The sequence below is a fragment of the Mesoplodon mirus genome (assembly GCF_964341445.2).
Source record: "Mesoplodon mirus genome assembly, chromosome: 3".
Classification (NCBI taxonomy): Eukaryota; Metazoa; Chordata; class Mammalia; order Artiodactyla; family Ziphiidae; genus Mesoplodon; species Mesoplodon mirus.
The window spans coordinates 51,348,608-51,370,207 of record NC_138978.1 but is presented as its reverse complement, the minus strand read 5'-3'; the positions used below and the strand labels follow the sequence as shown (position 1 = coordinate 51,370,207).

Here is a 21,600-nt window from a genome sequence, read left to right as displayed (position 1 = left end):
GTCCTGAGGCATGAGAGTTTGGCATGTGTGAGGAATAGCAAAAAGGCTTCCATGGCTGGAGCAGCATGGCTGTAGGAAGAGTAAATGGAAGGAAATGACGTCAGAGAGAGCTGAGAGCTAGGCATTCAGGGCTTTGTTATCCTGTTAGGGAGGACAGGTTTTTAGTATATTGGCTCATAAAGTCTGCAGAGGGAAATAAAGATGGAGTGGTACATTGGTATCAGACCAGAGCAAACCTTGTGAATCCAGGTTAAGATTCTTGTGCTTTAAAATAATGGCTGTGGAGTGGTGAAGCACCAGGAACTCCCAAGGAGAGCAGGGACGTGGGTGGAAAGTGACCATCTGTGGAAATCTCCCCAGCACCACATACTGCTGCCCTCAGGAAAGGCCCAGTGACCAAACCAATGCCCCAAACCCAGCTCTCCCCAGCCTGAGGGGGACCAGCGACCACCCCCAGGAGCTGAGCAGTAATTACTTTCCACCCGCCTCGTGGTTTCCCACCTCTGGACTCTGCACATACTATTTCCTCTGCGATGTCCAGCCCCTTCTTCACCTTTGTCTGCTTTTTAAACTCCCACTCATTTCCTAGACTCTGCTGGCCTCATCTCCTCTCCTATCCAGGCTGTCTTCCTTCTCCCCAGACTGGTTTCCTGCTGGTATGGGACCTGGGGCATGGTTCACAGGCCTCATCCATCAGGCCAGGCAATCTTCCAGCGCTGGGACTGTGTCTGATTCATTCCTGGCCCCCCAGCACCCAGCCCAGGGCCCAGCACAGGGCTCCCCAGAGTGCTCACCAATTTCCCAAGCCAGCGGGTAGAAGCCCCAGTTTTCTTCACGGAGAAGCGTGCTTCTGCTAATCCATGTCACATACCTTTCCTCAAACAGTACCCGGTGGCTTCCCTCTGCAGTCTCTCATTTCTGCACTGTGGTTTTGAAGGCTACCCTTTCTCTCTGTCCATTTTCTTCACCCTAAAGGCATCTAGTTCAGAAGAGATTCATTGAGTGCTGAACTCTTTAGATCTTCCTCTATCTCAAAGCAGAAAAAAGGAAAAAAGCCTCTTCTTATTGCTTTTCATTCTGTCATTAATTTACTTTTCAAAAGACACCTTGTCAAGCTGAAGATTATATCTTTAAACCCTGTTTTTACATCCACTACCTATAAAACCGTAGATTATAGATCTCCTGAAAAGTCCTGAGGGAGAATACATTTGATGGGTTTTATGCCTTTTGCGTGGTGAGAGCCAGGCATCTTTGAAGAGGGAGAGGCGCTGATCTGGTGAAGGGTGACTGCTGCCGAAACTGCTACTGCCGCTGTATTGTCACTTCTAAAGCTGCTGGGGATGCAGCATCCTCAGAGGAGCGGGGCAGACACTGGCCTTGGTTCTGTGGCTCAGACGGTGGGAAGATGCCATTGCTTGGCTGGTTGTTTTGGCTCGCAGGTGATCCAGGCAATTGTTTAATCCCAACGTTCTCATCTCACATCTAAAGGACTGACTACACTTACTTCCTGATGAGCTTCCTGGCCTCTGGTTTCTTCCCTCTCCTCTGCGCCCCCCACACAAAATCCCTTCGCTGCTGACAGCCCAGAGCAGAGGTGGAGGTGCACGTGCTTGATGGACTGCATTAACACCCTGGCCAGCCTGCCAGCTCTGTGACCCACCAGGCTCAGCCTCGCAGAGACTCTGTTTCCTCATCTGTAAAATGGGACTCAGAAAACAAATCTTAGAGGTCCTTGTTAAGATTAGATAAAGTATGCAGATAACCCTTACTGTGGTGCCCTTTTGTCACACACCCTGTGAACGTGTAATGACTCCTCGGCTCTCAGGAATTCTCAGCCTTGGCTGCATTGGAATCGCCTGGGAAGCTTTTATTTATTTATTGAAGTATAGTTGATTTACAATGTTGTGTTAGTTTCAAGTATGCAGCAAAGTGATTCAGTTTTATATACGCACACACGCACATACACATATATTCTTTTTCAGATTCTTTTCCATTACAGGTTATTACAAGGTACTGAAGATAGTAAACTACTGATCTCTGGCTCTCATCTCCAGAAATTCGGATTGAATTGGTATGGGTTTCAGCCTCTGGACATCAGCGTTTTTAAAACTGCCCAGGTGATTCTCATGCTCAACCTAGGCTGAGAACTACCGCTTTTAGATCAAGCTTGAATGTCCTCTTGTAAACTGTCCACTTGGCCTGGCCAATCCGCCTCTCATCACTTCCTAGGATGTAACTACTGCTCCACAGTAAATAATGAATGGCAATTAATTATTCATGGAAATTAAAAGGTAAATTAACGACAGGATGAGAAGGAATATGGGAGTCTTTTTTCCTTCTTTCAGATAGATCTAAAGAGTTCAGAAACAAACTTCTAAACTATAAGCTTTAATTAATAATAGTAACAATAAGAGTGATGCTAATAATTTTGCATGTGACAGGTATTGTGCCAAGTATTTTATATAACTTATTTTATTCCCACTCCCTCTTCCAACACATATACACTTACATACACCCCTAATATTCTTTCTGAGGTTCAAACTTTGTGACATGCTGTTTTTCTATCTAAAGTTCTCTTCCCTCTCTGCCTACTTCAAAAATCCCTCAAGGTCTAGGTCAACCCCCATTCTGTATATTTAATACAGACAAAGAAAGGTAAATCTCTTTTCACCTGGCCTCCTTTGGCACTTATTTTGTGTGCCATGTATTTTGGCATTAACTCAGCAATTCACTTCCGGTGTCCCTAAAACTGCTTCTAATTGTTTCGTGTGTGTGTGTGTGTGTGTGTGTTTATGTCTCATTATCACCCAAAAAAGATTGAGGATTCTGGAAGGATAGGGAGTGTTGACTGATACACATATATCAGTCAACATATGTTTCTTATACCAACTGGGACTGCAGATTCCACCTTCAAAGAGCTCACAGTCTATAGCGGAAACCTATGGGTCAACAGAAAAGTCAGTGCAACACACACGTTCTCTCTTTGAGGCCTGATTGGAGTGCTGTGGGGACACTGAGGCAGGCTGATGTGACTAGTTCTCCCACAGGTGGGTCCGGGCACATGAACTGGTCGGCCCCCCAGATCCACATTCTACTCTGGGAGGCTGACTAAAAGGGACCACATTTTTTAACTGACTCTTGAATTCATTCCCTCACTTCTTGCACAGATGCTTGTTAAATTTCCTCCAATTCAAGGCACAGCCCTCACCTCTGGGGATGCAGTGCTGAACCAGACAAAGCTGATCCCTGCCCTCAAGATTGCCGTCCATGGTGAGACAGGTCATAAATAGTCACAGGAGGTGTGGGACCCAATATGTAATTACTAATTATGAAGAAGGCAATGAAGGAAAAGAATAGTGTGCTGTGAGCCAATTATTGGTGTGCCAATTATTTAATTGGGAGAAAGGTGATATTTGTGATAAGAACTCAAGCAAACGAGAGATTAATTGAAGGAATACGAGAATATGCTGAGTCCCAGTGAAGGAAAATTGAAGGAACTCAAGTCAATCTTTAATTTTTCTCCTTGTTTCAGTATGTCTGCTTATCTTACAAACTAATAATTGTTTTCTACAAATGAGCAAATATTGTTATCAGATAACTGAGATCGTTCTCATGGTACTTTGTTTTGTTGGCTACTGATAGTTTCAAGAGCGTCTGCCTGCCTTATGCCTCCACCATCCTATAAGTTCCTCTAAGACATGAATCGAGATGTCTTCTTTTTTTTCTTTCTTTCTTTTATTTATTTATTTTTTAGATGATCAAAGTACTATGAGCCATTAACACTCAACGCCCAATTGTGACGGACTGAGTTTTGTGGGTAATAGAGCAGTTGGTTGTTGATGGCACGGCCTGGTCCAGGACAAAGAAAAAGTCCATGTTGATTGGCATCTTCTGTCAGCTGAGTGAAGTCGGTCGGTATCCAGTGGTCAGCTCAGGCAGTGACTTCCGCTGCCTCAGCTGCAGCCTGTGCCCAGAGCCCTCAGCATGCCTGGGTTTGCACTCTGTGGCCCGGACACGAGGTACCTCCGTTCTGGGGTGCAGGATTGTTACACTCTCTCCTCCTTTCCTGGGTGCCCGATTTGCAAGCAGACCATGAGCTCCAGCAGCCCCAGTGACCATCCGCCTTAGCTCCTGCATGGATAATTTCCCAGGGCACAAGGAGGTTAGCATACAAGCGGCAGCTTGGATGGTTGAGTGAGGCCCATCCCACTGCCCTAGAGAGGTCTGCAATCTCTCCTTGGGGAAATGCTTCTGTGTAGCCAACCCAGACCTCTGTGCTCACTGCCTTGCACTTAATTTGAAACTCTGGATGGAGTGAGAAGAGGCCACTGGGAGCCCATCTCATGAAATTGGAACCTGCGGTTCCACGGAAGATGGATAGCGGAGAGAGGCAGGGAGGCGCGCGTCTCTGGAAGAATAACGCTGAGCCAGTGGTGAGTGTGCAGACAGGGAACTCGCCCCAGCTGGAGCTTCACAAAGGCCAGCCAGACACCCCTAAGCAATTGACAAAGGATTAATCTCCAAAATTTACAAGCAGCTCATGCAGCTCAATAACAAAAAAACAAACAACCCAATCCATAAATGGGCAGAAGACCTAAATAGACATTTCTCCAAAGAAGGTATACAGACTGCCAACAAACACATGAAAGAATGCTCAACATCATTAATCATTAGAGAAATGCAAATCAAAACTACAATGAGGTATCACCTCACACCAGTCAGAATGGCCATCATCAAAAAATCTAGAAACAATAAATGCTGGAAAGGGTGTGGAGAAAAGGGAACCCTCCTGCACTGCTGGTGGGAATGTGAATGGGTACAGCCACTATGGAGAACAGTATGGAGGTTCCTTAAAAATCTACAAATAGAACTACCATATGACCCAGCAATCCCACTACTGGGCATATACCCTGAGAAAACCATAATGCAAAAAGAGTCATGTACCAAAATGTTCATTGCAGCTCTATTTACAATAGCCAGGACATGGAAACAACCTAAGTGTCCATCATCGGATGAATGGATAAAGAAGATGTGGCACATATATACAATGGAATATTACTCAGCCATAAAAAGAAACAAAATTGAGCTATTTGTAATGAGGTGGATGGACCTAGAGTCTGTCATACAGAGTGAAGTAAGTCAGAAAGAGAAAGACAAATACCATATGCTAACACATATATATGGAATTTAAGAAAAAAATGTCATGAAGAACCTAGGGGTAAGACGGGAATAAAGACACAGACCTAGTAGAGAATGGACTTGAGGATATGGGGAGGGGGAAGGGTAAGCTGTGACAAAGTGAGAGGGTGGCATGGACATATATACACTACCAAACGTAAAATAGATAGCTAGTGGGAAGCAGCGGCATAGCTCAGGGAGATCAGCTCGGTGCTTTGTGACCACCTAGAGGGGTGGGATAGGGAGGGTGGGAGGGAGGGAGACGCAAGAGGGAAGAGATATGGGGATATATGTATATGTATAACTGATTCACTTTGTTATAAAGCAGAAACTAACACACTGTTGTAAAGCAATTATACTGCAATAAAGATGTTTAAGAAAAAAGGATAGCTGGGCTTTTAAATGAAGGTTTGCAAATCAACCCCACTCAGACTCCAACCATGGGGCCACAGTGGGTGACAGATTCTCTGCACAGAGTATCAGACCACATGCACATGCACTGGCCATGGGCTGTCTCTAGAAATCCAGTTTATACAAGCCCTCTAGCCTGGGGCTGCTGCCTCCTACTGACTCTGTGCCTTTGGACCATCCCATCTCCTCTCTCAGCCGGAGCTTTCACCTCTGTAAAGGAAAAGGCTGGACTGATCCAGTAGGGTTTTCCATCATTATTTTTTTCATTACTGTTTTTTTTTTTTTCTTAAATGAAATCTTCTTATATGGGCCCCAGCATGGAAGTCAGATGAAAGTGAAGCTGTTCTATTTGAAGCTGGGTGTCTTATCAGGTTTGCCCTGCTCCTCTGGGACAGCCCCTAGGAGACCCCAAGCTTCCTCAGATCTCAGTGTGAATATCATTGGATTAGATTATCTTCAAGTTCCTTCCAGCTCTGTCATTACACTCCCTGGTGGGGCAGCCACAGAAGGGTTCTCTATTTCTCTCACCTCTGTGGCTCGGTCCCTACAGGCAAAGATTTGCAGGGAAAATCCCTCGGAACCTACGACAATGGGTCTCCATGGTGGCTGACTCCCCCACCTTAGATTTCCTTGCCAGACCGATCTCTGTCTGGCTGAAAGTTTAGTCTGATAGTCCCAAGGTCACCTGAGGTCCATACCCCTCGGGCATGGAACAAGGTTAATGGAACACCTGGGAGCTGGCTGACTGTAATCATGCAGGAGAAATGGGACTCTGAGGACAACCCAGCCCTCTGCGCCCTGCCACCCCCCTTGATCATTGACATTGTGTCCCCCTTCTCCAATGCCCATCATGTGTGCATATGACTCAGCATGGCCACCACCAAGCCCAGCACTGAATCATTGGAGAGACATGTCTAGGTAGTCCACACTCCCTGTTCACTTTGCTCTATGCTGTGTGGACAGGGATCCAAGTAAGTCACTGGCTCTGAGGGCCCTTGACATGCTCTAATTCTAATTACCCAGGCAGAGCTCATGTCTGTCCCTTTAAGCCAGGTCAGCCCAATAACCAGGACCTGGGCCATACCCTCCCTCTCCACTCCCCAAAATGATAATCAGTGCAATCATCTCAGACTCTCTACCCCCATTCCCCAAATTTCCAGACTCTTAGGATGTCAATTAGTAGAAAGCAACAGTTAAGAGCTTGGGTCCTAACATCAGACCACCTGGGTCCAAATCCTGGCTTTGACACTCCCCAGCTAGATGACTCAGAGAGTTATCTCGCCTTCCTCCTGCCCCCGTGTCCTCCTCTGTGAATTGGGGAGATAATAGTATTGATATTTATCTCATCACGTTCTTGGGGGAATAAAGGAGTTCGTGCACATGAAGTGTTGCAATAGTGCCTGGTACAGAATTTGTTGTTCTTTCTGTTCATTGACCTTTGGTCCCTCTGGAAAGTTGCCTGGCCAATGAGGCAAATGGGGGCTGAAACCCAGTCCAAACTCGGCTTGAAAAGTCAAGAAATCCCTGGGTCTAGAGCTGGGCAGTATCAACCCCGAGTGGTTTTCTTTGTTCCTCCCAATTTACCCACCTAACAGGCAGTTCCTTTTTTCAATTCACATGAGGAAACTGTACCAGGCTTGGCCCTGGTCATTGTTCTGCTTGGTTTTTGTTCTCTGCATACTCCTTCGTAAGGACTCTGGAATTCACTCACCATCCTGGCTCACCCCTTTCAGAATTCCTCCTACAGGATACCAGGCAGCTTTCTGGGACCCAATGTGTCCCTTCAGCTCACAAAGGAGGGATTTAGATGGGGCACCAACCCAGGACAGATATTCTACCAATAGGGCTCTATCTTCTTCTTACTGATTAGAATTGAGCTTGCCACGCAAGTTAGCTAGTTTAACCCTGAACACAACCTGTGATGTAGGTACTGATATCATCCCCATATTACAGGGGATGCCCACCCAACATGCAAATTGGCAGCACTGGGATGTGAAGGCCTATTTGACACCAGAGCTATGCTATCCTGCTTCCCATTTAGAACGACTCTCCCAGTGAGAAAATTGTAACCCACTGTCATCTCATTTTAAAACCAGGCTCCTATCCCATTTACACTGTGCTTCAGCAGTTTGTTTTCCAGACTTCTTTTTTTCCTTTACATTTTCTTCATTGCAGTTGCCAAATGAGATTGATTTATACATTGATTTAGCCCATATTTTTGTCGTCATTCTATGTACCAAGTATGCATGGAAAATTGGAAGCCTAGGCATTAGAACATGCATAGAGATTCTTGGAGCTCAAAGGGAAACATAGATGAGAACGGCCCCAGAAAGAAGAAACAATTAACCAGTATCTCAGTAAGTTAGTGAAATAGCTGAGATTCACACCCAGGTCTCTAGACTTCTTCATCTTTAAGGGACATGGATTTCTAACCCTCATTTGAGAACCTTCTTTTCTGATACCAGTTGGTTTGTGCTGCAGCTTAATATGTTTAAACGTTGAAACATTAAGCTTTATGTTACTTGCCCCAACCTTGTTTATAGTCATGACTCCTTGTGCTATAATGACAACTTACTTATCCCTTGTAGTGGGTTGAATTGTGTCCCCCAAAAGATAGGTTGAAGTTCAAACTCCATTACCTGTGAATGTTACCTTATTTGGATATAGGATCTTTGCAGATAAACTCAAGTTAAGATGATGTCATGCTGGATTAGGATAGGTCCTAATCCAATGACTAGTATTTTTATAAGAGAGAAAACAGAGATGTAGAGTGGAGAACACCATGTGAAGACAGAGGCAGAGACTGGAATGGTGCAGCTACAAGCCAAGGAATGCCGGGCATTGCTGACTCATGCCAGAGGCTAGGAGAGAGAACAGATTCTCCCACAGAGCCTCCAGAAGAAAGCAACCTAGCCAGTACACCTGGATTTGGGATTTCTAATCTCCAAAGTGTGAGACAATAAATTTCCATTGCTTTAAACCACCCAGCTTTAGGAAATTTGTTATGGCAGCCCTAGGAAATGAATACATCCCTCCGGAAATGAATCCTGTTGTCCATATACACCTTGGTAAAAAAACAGTCATCATCTGAGAGGGTCCTAATGGCAAGGAGAAAGCATAAAAACCAGTAAATGTAGGGGGTCAGCCATAAAGCTCAGAATGTGGGTTCCTAGAGCAATGGGCAAGAGGGCATAGACCAGAGAGGCTGGGAACCCCAAAGGTCCTTTCTGTGCTGGCCCCTCTAAGCCGAGATAGGCTAGAACCTGAGTGAGGATGCACGGGTCTTACCCTCTGACTCCATTTGCTCACAGGCAAGGCCATGGCGACCCAGGGGGCACTGACATGTGCAGCTGGTACCATCGAGGATGGGCTTCCCATTGTTGAAGCAGGGCCCACAACGGCAGGCATTGAATTCCATCAGGTACTGGTCCAAGGCTTGCCGCAGGTTCTGGCGCTTGGTCTCCAGAGGCCCCAGGTTCGTGTGCCTCAGTATCTCATAGATGGGCTGCAACTGTGGGCACAGAAAGAACAGAGGGCCCCTCCCTGGGCTCTGTCCAGCTTCCCAGAGCCCAAGAACTGGCCTTCAAGCTTCGGGAAGGCCTGCTGCGTGCCAGGCACAGAGCCAGACACTCAACTTTATCCAGTTGTATTGGATCCTGAATCCCCCAACCCATGGGTGAAGAAGCAGAGGCTCAGAGTGTTTGAGTGACCAGCTCAGGACCACAGAGTGGACCATGCTGAACACCAACCTACTTAACTTTGAAACCTGTGGTCCCAGAGGAAGACAAGAGCCCAGAAGCTATCTGTGCCAACTCTTCTACCTCCCTCCAGCACTTTTAGGAATCAGGAAGAGTATAAAGTATTTATATGTTTGTGTGTGTGTGTGTGTGTGTGTGTGTGTGTGTGTATCTTTTATTGTCAACCTTCATTGCAGGAATTAATAAAGTCATTAATGCAGTTGTGTTGCCACTGCTGAGCACCGCCCCTAATGGTGTGAATGTGGTGTTTGCCTGTGTGTATTTGAGGGTGCTGGGGGGATGATGGTGGCGGAGTCATTCACATATGCCCATTCTAGGCAGGACTGTAGTCTAGGGTTTCTTAACCTTGGCACTATTGCATTTCCTGCTGGACAATTCTTTGTTGACAGGGGCAGGCTGGCCTGTGCATCGTAGGGTGTTTAGCAGCATCGCTGGCCTCTGCGCACTAGATGCCAGTAGTACCTTCTAGTCATGAAAACCAAAACTGTCTCCTGACATTGCCAGATGTCCCCTGGGGTGGGGGATGTGGGGGAGTCAACCCCTGGTTGGGAAGTAGTAGATGTAGCAAAGAGCATTGACTCTGGAGCTAGAAAATCTGGCTTCAGATCCCAGCTCTGTAACTTCTAGCTGTGTGATCTCTGTCCCGTTACAATGAAGCCTTCCTTCCTCATCTGTAAAGTGAGAACAATAGTCCTACACTCCAGGTTTACTGTGAGGATTAGAGTTGAGAGATGGGGAAGACCTGTCACATAGTCAAAGCTAAATAAACGCTGCTTGCTTCCCAGCTGTGTGGCCCAGAACTCGTAACTGCCCCCCACCCCCAAGCCTGAGCCCTGTTATCTATAAAATGGGAATAATAAACTATTTCTTAGAATTCACGTGAGGATCTAAAGACGTAATGAGTGTGAGATAACACTGCAAAGAGGAAGAACAGTATAAAGTAAAGCACCATTTTTATTCATTAGATGTGATGATAGTAAAAAAAAAAGCCTATATTTTTCAAATTGCATGTATATATGGTTATCTTCAGCATGCTTATAAAGCTATATATTTTAACACATAACCATAAAATGAAATCTCTTTTCCAGATCTCTCATTTTACAGGAGAGTAACCTGAGGCTCTGAGAGGGGAGGGATTTGCCAAGGTCACAGAGCCATTCAGAGATGGGACCGAGCCCCACCGGAGCAAACTCACTTCTCAAGAATCAGAGGTCAGTAGGGCACTCGCCATGCTTTGAATGGGTTCCTGGAGATGTGTACAGAAAGACCCGTGGCAGACAAACCTTGACCTGTGGCCAGGGGCTGTGCCTGAGGTCACCAGGCTGGTCGTGTCAGGACTGGCTGGGCCCCCAGCCAAGGGGAGAAGACCATTACTGGAAGTTCAGGGAATTTGACCCCATTGTTAGGAAATCAGTACAGAAAGGGCTGCCCCGGTTAAAGATGACCAGAGAAGGCCAGGACCATCGGGCAACTTCCCTTTGACCTTCCAGTGGAGGTCAGCACTCAGACCCCCATCTCTCCTTTCTCTTCCCCAAATCCTCATGAAGAGGATTGGGAAGGGCTGTGGAACTTAAAGAGGGAAGAGGGATGGAGAAATGATTCTTAAAATGTTAGAGCTTGAAAAGATATTGGCAACGGTCTTGTTCCCATTTTACAAATGAGAGGAAAGATTCAGAGAAGGCAAGTAGTGTGATATCAACACACTATAACATCACATATAACATATAGTAATATATACCATAACAGCATCATCACATAGCATGATTCCTATGTTCACTCAATCTAAGCACCTGCCATAAATAGGCACTGCTAAGCTCTGGAATAGGCAAATGAATAAGACTCCACTCTGAGCACCAGGTTCCAAATAACTACCTAACTGGCTTCCTCTCTGTGGCCATAGTCTGTCTGTCTGTCTGTCTGTCTGTCTGTCTGTCTCTCCTTCATCCTTCATACCTCTGTGAGCATTTTCCTTTCAAAGCACAGCTCTATCTGTGTCACTCCCCTGCTCTATGACCTGCCAACAGCCTCATGTTTTGAATCCAACCTTCCAGGGGGCATCATGGGTTGCGAAGAGATCATGAACGTTAGCATCAGTCAGTCTCGGTTCCAGTTGGGCTGTGCCATTTCCCAGCTCTGAGATTTGGCCAGCTAACTCAACCTCCACAAACCTGCTTCCTCACCTGACATTTACTAAGTACTCACTTCTCTCTCCCTAACCTTGGGATGTAACATTTTATTATGCCCATATTACAGAGCAGAAAATGGGAGCTCAGAAAATGAAGTAACTCATCCAAGGTCACACATCAAAAAGGTGGCTGACCCATGAGCCAAACTATATCTTTTTCACCCCATACCCAGGCTCTCCCAAAAGACAGAATTGGGTCTTCTCCAAATCACAAATGTCCGTCTTCCCCTTGGAAGTTTTGCTCAAGGCAAACAAAGATCTCACCTCTTGACCATGAAAGTTTATATGTTACTCCTGATAGCAATTTTACAGTTTTGCCCAAATCACTAATAGCTTGATGATAGCAATTTTTAGACCCTATGTGAATTACAGGTGCGTGAAAATGGTCCCTTATTTATTGGAGAAGAAATGCAATCAGGGTTAATCCATCTGACCTTTTTCTTCATAGAGAAGAGGGTGTTATAATAGATTTTTAGGTTTAACTGTTGGTATATATTTTAAGAGAAGGAATGTATCCACACCTGGAATTTTTAACTCTCTATAGAAAATGAGCAACGTCAGGGAAAATGGGCAAGAAAACAATATTTTAAAGCCCAAAATATAACTCTTTTTTCTAATGAACTACCCTTGCATATGAATTGAATAGTGTGACAATACTGGTAGAACAATCCACTTCCTTTACAGTTTGAATACAATTTTACTTCCTTTGCGGGGTTAGAGATTTAAGGCAAGCTTTCTCAACTTGGGCACTATTGACACTAGGGACCAGATATTTCTTTGCTGTGGGTGGCTGTCCTGTGGATTAGGGGATGTTTAGCAGCATCCCTGGCCTCTACCCACTAGATGCCAGTAGCATCTTCTCAGTTGTGACAATCAAAAATGTCTTCAGAGGGCTTCCCTGGTGGCGCAGTGGTTGAGAGTCCGCCTGCCGATGCAGGGGACATGGGTTCGTGACCCGGTCTGGGAGGATCCCACATGCCGAGGAGCGGCTGGGCCCGTGAGCCATGGCCACTGAGCCTGCGCATCTGGAGCCTGTGCTCCACAATGGGAGAGGCCACAACAGTGAGAGGCCCGCGTACCGCAAAAAAAAAAAAAAAAAAAAAAGTGTCTTCAGACATTGACAAATATCTCCTAGGGGGGCAAAATTGACCCTGGTGGCTGGGAACCATGGCTTTAAGGCAGGTGCTAGGATAGAGGGAAGAGAGAACTGGACATTAAGTCCAAAGGTCTGGGATCCAGGTACTGCCACATATGAGCTCTGTGACCTGAAACGATTCACTTGATGACTTGGAGCCTTAGTTTCCTAATTTTTCAATGGGGAGAATCCCATCTGTGCCAGAGGTCATTGTGATGAGATCACGTAGAGCAGGGTCAGCAAACTATAGCTTGAAATCATACTCAGCTCACGGCTTGTTTTTGTATGGCCTTTGAGCTAAGAATGATGTTTACATTTTTACAATATTGCAAAAAAAAAAAAAAAAAAGAAAGTAGAAGAAGAAGAACTTGTATGAAAGAGACTCTATGTGGCCCACAAAGCCTATCTGGTCCTTTACAGAAAAAGTTTGCCAACCTCCAACTTAACAGATGTGATTTTTAAAGTCTTTTATGTATGTGAGTTGTTATTTTTATAAGGTGGCTTAATCCTGAAGAAATTCTGGGACTATGAGTGTAAAACTAGGCCCTGACCGGATAGTAAGCTTGTGACCCCAGCTCTCCCGTGGCCTGAGTCTAGAGTCACGTATCCCTGTATTCAGACGGGGAAGGCCACCAGTTCAGCGTGCCGTTACATTTAATCTTGTTCTCTGATGGGCTTATAATAAGAAATATGAAATGATCTGGTCTGCTTCACTTTCATTCCTCGTGAACGTAGAGTTTCTTCAACTGCGAAAAGACTTACCTCAAAATCAATAACAACAGGATTATACTTTAATGACCTCCCCCAGGAACGGTATGTAATGATGCTCCTGTCTTGTGTCAAGCCACCTCCCCAGCCAGAGCTGCCACCTTGCACCAGAGAAATGATGTCTTCCACACCCACTGTCTTCTCGTCACCGACTGCCATCGAGAGAATAACCACATTAGCTCATTTCTTAAAATGCCAAGCTCTGCTAATGAGATTTGGAACAAAGTTTAAGTGCTCTCCTTAGAGCTGTCTCCCATTCTTCTACCTTGCTCGGCTAACTAGCAGGACAAGGCAGAAAAGAAGCACCAAGACTTGGAAATAGATCCATCCTTGGGATTAGAGCAGACACTGGGAAGACAGCCCAACCCAACATGGAGAAGGGAGAAGATGGGAAAATGGATGATGATTCATTCATTCATTTATTCAAATATTTATGTCAGATGTTTACTTGGTGCCTGCTATATGGCAAATAAGTGCAATCAAATATTGTAAGTGCTATAACAGATTTCTCTCTCAGTAGGGGTGCAGAGAAAGATGTGGTCAGATCTATAGTAGCAGTGGGGAGGTGGTCAGGAAAAAAGATGAGTTATCTAGAAGAATGGATAAATCTTGGCAGGTAAATGGAAGGAGGAGGGAAGGGTATCAGAGAGAAGAAGGATTTGACTTAAAGCCCTGAGACATGAGTAGCCCAATGCAATGGGAGTAACTTGAACCGCATCTACTCATCCACTGTACTATAAACTATTTCATCATCCCTGCATCCTCTGTGTCTCCCACCTGGAAAAAATTACTCAATACAGGTTAAATGAGTGAATGAATACATGAACACTCGTAGTGACCTGTGTGGGAGATGTTACAGAATATTCTTATACAATCTTTCTCTAATAATTATTCTTTGAGCTTGGACTTGGTAACCACATTTTTCTCTCTCAGCAAACTTGTTTTCTCCCTCTGGACTGTACCTGATGGGACTTTATCCAACAGTCGAATTTCCAGGTTCCATCTGCACATTCCTTTCACCCCAGCTCTTACTTAGATCTTTGTCTACTGCTTGAAATCTAGGAGGGTGTACCATGTGAAGTCAGGTATTTCTAAGGTGATCTCAGCCCATGCAGAATTCAAAATAAGGCCACTACAGATCATTGGTTTGGGGTATTCAGCAGATATGCAGTATGACCATTGACTGAAATGGAATCAGTTGGTGGGGCGGGGGGGAGGGAAATAGTGTACATGCCCCGATTTTGTGTCCAAGGGAAAATCTGGCTTCTCTTTTTGGGAAGCCCATTACTAAATACTTGCCCCTTTTGCCACCTCCAAATTTTTTACAAGCTTCTCCTGATAAGCGTCCTCCAATTCGTGTTGTATCTGTATACTCATAGTCGATGCCAAAAGAGCCTCCAAAGCATGTCTGGATATCATTGCTGGTAACACCTGCAACAGGGAGCAGAGAAACATAGAATGCTGAGATGCTGAAAGACCGTAAATATGGTACAACCAGCTCATAGTAGCAGCTCACAGCTCACTAGCTCACAGTAGTAAAAGCCAGCTTCTATTTTGCAGTCTAAGAGGTCTGGGTTGAAATCCCAGTTCTTTAACCCAGTTTCAGTGTTCTCTTCTCTCTGGTTCCAGTGCAAATATTCTTGAAAGGAGAAGGAATATGTATTGCACACACTAGTTGGTCAAAAGTGCTTGTTCCCTTTCCTTTGCACATTCTCCACGGAGCCTCCTTGAGACAGTGATTCTATCTCATCCATCTCCATATACCCTTGTGCCTAGCACAGTGCCTGGCCCAAGATTGGCACCAATTTTGCATTTGTTGCCCCTTCCTCTCTCCTTTTTCACCATCTTTCTAAAGTCTACTCAAGCTCCAATTCAAATATCATTTCTTCCATGAAGCATTTTTGGATCAGAATACGTCCCTCTTTCTTCAGAGCTACCCATGTGCTTTGTTTAGGTCTGAATGATCATATGTGTCCCAATTCTTTTTGCCCAGGTCCTCTTTGCACCCCAGAGAGGCCAGAGTGCTGTCAGAAGATGGATAGATCTCCCTGGGGAGGCTGCTTGACTTCTGGCCCCATGAGAACTGTGAGGCCCACATTAGTTGTCTCTGTCTCTATCTGAGGAGTTGCTGAGGAATCTGCATTTTGCAGATGAGGAACGTAATTCTCAAAGGAATAACATCATTTTTCCCCGATCCCACAGCCTGTAGGTGAACAGAACTAGGTTTCCAACCCTTGGTCAGCTGGCAAGATAAGGCTAGAAAAGCAGATTGGAGCAAGATATTGACCATTGCTGCAGAGTTCAGCTCCCTCTGTAGCTAAAGTCTTCTGAAGGTTGTGAACTGGAGTTTGCATTGGCACCATGTCATTACTTTTCACTGCAACTATACAGTAATTATGACCAGTCAGTGTCTTATTCTGGCAACCACAAAGGAAAAATAATTTAGGTTGTAATTCAGTTAAGCTAAGGATTAGATTCAATATTTTTAAGAGAGTATCGGGCAGCAAGTTTACCTGCCAGCCTTCGCACGAAACTGCAGACTCTATGGGGTCAAGGACTGGCATCTTATTCACCACTCTCTTGTCAGCCTAGCAGCACAATGTCTGCCATGGGGGAGGAGCTCAGTGAGTATTCTCAGAACAAATGATTGGTGAATGAAAAAAAATGAGTGAATAAATGAATGCCAAGAGTCCTTTGGTAAGGGCTTCTAATAGAAGGAATCTTACAAGTCAGGAATCCTGAATATAAATCCCAGTCACTCAGATGAATGGATAAAGAAATTATTATAGATATAATTATATAAAAATATATAATTTTATATATAATTTTAATATATAATTATTATATATAATATATAAATAAAATATATAATAATTATATATAATAACAAATATATAATTATTATATACACAATTGTGTGTATATATGTATATACTCTCTATTATCCCACATATATACCCTATATATATATTCCACATATATACCCTATATATATATCACATATATATATCCCATTTATATATAAAATAATTATTCAGCCTTAAAACATAAAGAGATCCTGCCATTTGTGACAACATGGGTGAAACTTGAAGACATTATGCTAAGTGAAATAAACCATACACAAGAAGAAAAAAAACTTCCTGATCTTACTTATACATGAACTCTACAAAAGTCAAATATATAGAAGCAGAGAGGAGAACGGTGGTTGCCCAGGGTGAGGAGGTGGGGGAAAAGGGGAGATGCTGCACCAACTTGTAGTTATGTAGGAGGAATAAGCCTAGAGATCTAATGGACAGCTTGATGTCTACAGTTAATATCAATAATATTGTATTGAATACTGGAAATTTGCTAAGGGAGTAGATTGCAGGTACTCTCGTCCTACACACGTAACTATGTGAGGAGAAGAATTAGCTTGACTGTAATAATCATTTCACTTTATATGTATCAAATCATCGTGCTATATACCTTAAATATATACACATTTTATTTTTCTTAAAAAGTAAAATGCGTCCCAGTCCCTGACACCCTGTATGAGCTTAGAAAAGGCCCATGATCTCACTGGGCCTCAGTTTCCCATTTATGGAGAGAAAGAGTTGGACTTGCTCATCCTGAGACCCCTTTCGGCTGCAGCCCTCTGTGCCTCTGTGCACAGCAGTTTCTGAATAACTCCGAGCTGAGAGTGCCTAGGAGAATTGATGCTTTAAGCACCAGCACTCAGCGCCAAGCACAGGGTTTCTTCTGCCATTTACGTTCAAGTACTTTTAATTTTTAATTCACTACTAATTGAGGAAGATTTAGCATATTTAATTGTTTTGATTAAAAAATGCTTCAACCGTGATAAACAAAAGTGGATGAAAGGAATTCACGGGCAGAAGCCAGAGTGATTACTTAGGTGAGTGATGTAGTGCTGCCCAATTAAAGTGATGGGCTGGACCGATTAGTGGGGGCTGGAGGGTGCCTGTGGAGTGATTATGCTCATGAAGGGTCTTCAGACAGCCTGCCACATGCTACTTGGAGAAGAGAATTCCAGCTTGATTTCAGCAGCATGGCTTGACTGCGAAGAATCGCCTCCTGAGGACCCTGAAGGAGGGTACCAGCCAGCAAGGGGAGCTCGTGACTTAAGAATCATACAATGTGAGGGCTAAATTATCCTTAGTCACCTACCCCATACTTCTTATGTTTAGTTGTGATGCCCTTGGTTCATAAAGATTAATTATCTTGCCCAAAACCACATAGCTAAAAAGAACAGTGGAGCTGAGATTCAAAGTCGTCTTTCTTGCTTAGAAGAATTAGCTAATTCTATTTATTGCATCAGACTAAATTCTGCTGAAAAATTTAGTAAGCATCTACTATGTACCATCCCAGGCATACTGTGTGTTGGACAAGGTAGGCACTGTGAGAATAAAACTAGTATGAATATGATGCAAATCTAAATTACAAGGTTCTGGCCTTGAGAAGCTAGCAGGTGTGGGGCAGTATAGTAAATGGAGATGGATTTGGATCCCGAGAGTTGCTTACTTCGTGGAAGACAATTTTTCCATGGATGGGGTGGGGGGATGGTTTCGGGATGATTCAAGCTCCTTACCTTTATTGTGCACTTTATTTCTATCATTATTACATTGTAATATATAATGAAATAATTACACAACTCATCATAATGCTGACAGGAGGCGGAGCTCAGGCAGTAATGCTAGCGATGGGGAGCGGCTGTAAATACAGATGAAGCTTCAGTCCCTCGCCCACCGCTCACCTCCTGCTGTGCGGCCTGGCTCCTAACAGGCCACAGACCGCTACCAGTCCATGGCCCGGGAGTTGGGGATCCCTGGACTATAGGACCAGGTGGTGCTCTGCCAGGGCTCCACCCCATCCCATCAGCTCCTTAGATGTCAGCTTTGGACCAGATCAAACCGCCGTTTGTTTTAGACTTTCGTGCTCAGTAAACAGGAGTTGATGTTTGCCGAACCTGGCTACATATTGAGATCATCTGGAGGGCTTATTAAAAACAGGTTCCTGAGCCCCACCTCTGTCAATTCTGATTCTGTATTTCTGAGTAATCAGCAATCTGTATTTTAAATAAGTATCCCAGATGAAGCCTATGCAGTGCATCTGGGATGAGATACTGAGTACCACGGTCCTACAGAGAACCTCTGGTGGCCTGTCACAAAGCCGGCCTCCGTGCTAACCTAGTCACTGCCTTTGTCAATGCCTTGGATATGGACTTAGCAGCCATGCTCACTGTATCTACCCAGAGGAAGAAAAAGAATCAGGGTCCAAAAAGCCCTCAGAGGGCTGATGGACAGACAGACCAAGCATAGCAAAATGAGACTCAGTTGGAAAAGTTGTAACATCCTGTCCTGGGGATAAAATACCAAGTGCATGAGCACAGTAAGGAAGAGAGCCAGCTTAGCAGGAGAACAAGAGAAAAGAAAGGCCCAAGGGTTTTAGATCACTTTCAGCTCAGTAGGGCAATGAAGCCAGGTGAAAATTATAATCAATAAAGTAAAGGCGGGGATAATCTCATTCCCTCTGCGCAGGTCAGAGAAACCCGGAACCCGGTGCCAAGTTCTGGGAGCCACACTTTTAAAAGGAAGTAAGGGGCTTCCCTGGTGGCGCAGTGGTTGGGAGTCTGCCCGCCGATGCAGGGGACACGGGTTAGTGCCCCGGTCCGGGAGGACCCCACATGCCGCGGAGTGGCTGGGCCCGTGAGCCACGGCCGCTGAGCCTGTACATCTGGAGCCTGTGCTCCGCAGCAGGAGAGGCCACAACAGTGAGAGGCCCGCGTACCGCAAAAAAAAAAAAAGGAAATAAGAAAACAGAACATTCATTGGACATCATCCAGCCTTTGGAAAGAAGGAAATCCTGCCATGTGCAACAATGTGGATGAACCTGGCGGACATTATGCTAAGTGAAAGAAGCCAGTCACAGAAGGACAAATGCTGCATGATTCTACTTAATATGAGGTATGTAAAGTAGCCAAACTCATGGAAGCAGAGCATAGAATTGTGGTTGCCGGGGGTTGGGGGAGGAAGAGCAATTGCTAATCAATGGGCATAAAATCTCAACTCTGCAAGATGAGTAAGTTCTGGAGATCTGCCAGAATATTGTGCCTATAGTGAAAGATTCGGTATTGTACCCTTAAACCTTTGTTACAAGATGAGATCTCATGTTAAGTGTTTTTACCACAATAAGATTTAAAAAAAGAAGAAAATGGGAAATGATTGAATGAGAATGAGCATGAGGGTGAAGAAATTTAAAGCCAAATCCTTTGGGGAGTGTTTGAGGGGATGCGGGATGTTTCCCTGAACAAGAAAGGAGAGGTTTCTCTTTAAGAGAGGTCAGTAGAATTAGATGCAGCCCTCCAGAGGGTTGTCTCGAGGAAGAGGAATTAGGCTTGTTTGTGTGGTCACAAGGGCAAGAACTAGGACCCAAAGGGCAGATACTCCAGGGAGATAGATTTAGGCTCAACTTAAGGTAAATGACCGCAACACTCAGAGGCCAAGGAGATAGGAGTTGTTTCACGAGGCAGTGAGCTCCCCATATCTGGAGGGTCCCAAGCAGAAGTTAGCTGTCTGCCTGTGAATAGAAGCATTGGCACAATTGACGAGATGTCTTTTAAGAGCCCCTCTAAAGCCAAGATTCTGAAACTTTAAGAAACACACCAGAACACCTGAGGAGCATTTGAGATAACTTGGGTACGTCCTTAATGATTCCTTATTGTGTTCCAGGTATCTGGGAAGTGAAGAGGGCTAAAGGGAGTGTTTGCTGTCAGTGAGCTTACAGCCAAGTGTGGAGACACAGACAGGTAAGCTGATAGTTCTTGTACTGTGTGATGAGGATTTTGAAAGAAGGCAGCAAGCTCGGGGCAGTCTTCCTTAGGGGGTCAGAGGAAGGATACCAGAGGCAAGTGTGAAAGGATGAGTAAGGATTAGCCAGACAAAGTGGAGAACATTGAGAGCAAAGGGAGGCCACGGGAAGGCCTTGTGTCCCCAGCAGCAAGAGTCTGCTCAGAAAGGCCAACATGGTCTGAACTCCAGAGTGGAAAGGAAGGAGATACAAATCAGCCAAGGAAGTACTGGGAGACCCTTGGGGTCCTTCCCACTCTAGTCTCATCCCCAGAGGAGCTGTTGTGCCCTCCTGGCAGGCCAGGAGCCGGGGGGACACGTCTCTGGCCACCATGTCTACTGCTTGTTTTACACCTGGTCTGGGCCGGGGTGCAGGTGTGAGAGCTGTCTTCACACCTCCGTGGAGATACTGCAACCATGTGGCTCTAAGGCAGAGCCAGGCAGCCTTATTTCTGAGGTGCCAGAATCAGCAAGTCTCTGTCATTCCTCAGATGACAAGCAGCAGGTGGAAAACAGCAGGTGTCATGCATTATTTATCTCTGTGCAACAAACAGATGCCATTCAGGTTGCTGTGATCTGTGTGCTATGTTGCTTTGCTATGTTGGTTGCCCTCAAGGGAAAGGAAGAATCATATAGCCTATTTCATGCCATAACATTGGAAAAGATGATTGTTTAATCTGTGACTGGATGAGCTGGGAAGTGTTGGCTAACTTCCCTGCCCCTTAGGTGCTTCTGTGTATCCATTAAAACACATGCTTCTCCACCTAGAGGGGTGGGATAGGGAGGGTGGGAGGGAGATTCAAGAGGGAGGGGATATGGGGATATATGTATACATATAGCTGATTCACTTTGTTATACAGCAGAAACTAACTCAACATTGTAAAGCAATTATACTCCAATTAAAATGTTAAAAAAATGCATGTTTTTTCCCAACCACCTGAGAATAATAGTACAAGTACCTCTGTGCCTTTGCATGTGCTGTTTCCTCTGACTAGAAAGTTCCCTTACCTCCTTCACTGAGTTTCTCCCACTCAGCTCTAGAAAACATTCCCTCACTCACAAGGGCCCTATATCTGTGTCCCCGCCGTATCCCTGTGTGTCCTTCATGGTATCAGCGTGCTTCCCTATAGCATAGTATTTAGCACACTATAGTCATTGTCCATTTCTTGGTCTGTTCTTCCAATTATCCTGCAAACTTATAAAGTCATCTCTTGGGTTTGCAAGGCTCGGCATGTAACAAGCCCCCAGAAGTGCTCAGGGATGGGCTGATTCCAACCCATCTAGACAATACCTCTAAAATGTTTTGAGAGTCACAGGTCTTCT

General features: G+C 44.9%; 1 protein-coding gene across 1 annotated transcript in view; it reads right to left on the bottom strand.

The window, feature by feature from the left end:
- Positions 1-3,309: 3,309 nt before the first annotated feature.
- The window catches only part of C8A (complement C8 alpha chain), a 68,016-nt gene continuing 49,725 nt past the window's right edge, over positions 3,310-21,600 (bottom strand). The window contains exons 8-11 of the mRNA XM_082614048.1: positions 14,735-14,866; positions 13,430-13,587; positions 8,878-9,100; positions 3,310-4,131 (exon numbers count right to left, since the gene is read on the bottom strand). Coding sequence (XP_082470174.1) covers positions 3,980-4,131; positions 8,878-9,100; positions 13,430-13,587; positions 14,735-14,866 — 665 coding nt within the window. The 3' untranslated portion in view covers positions 3,310-3,979. The remainder of the gene's footprint in view (positions 4,132-8,877; positions 9,101-13,429; positions 13,588-14,734; positions 14,867-21,600) is intronic.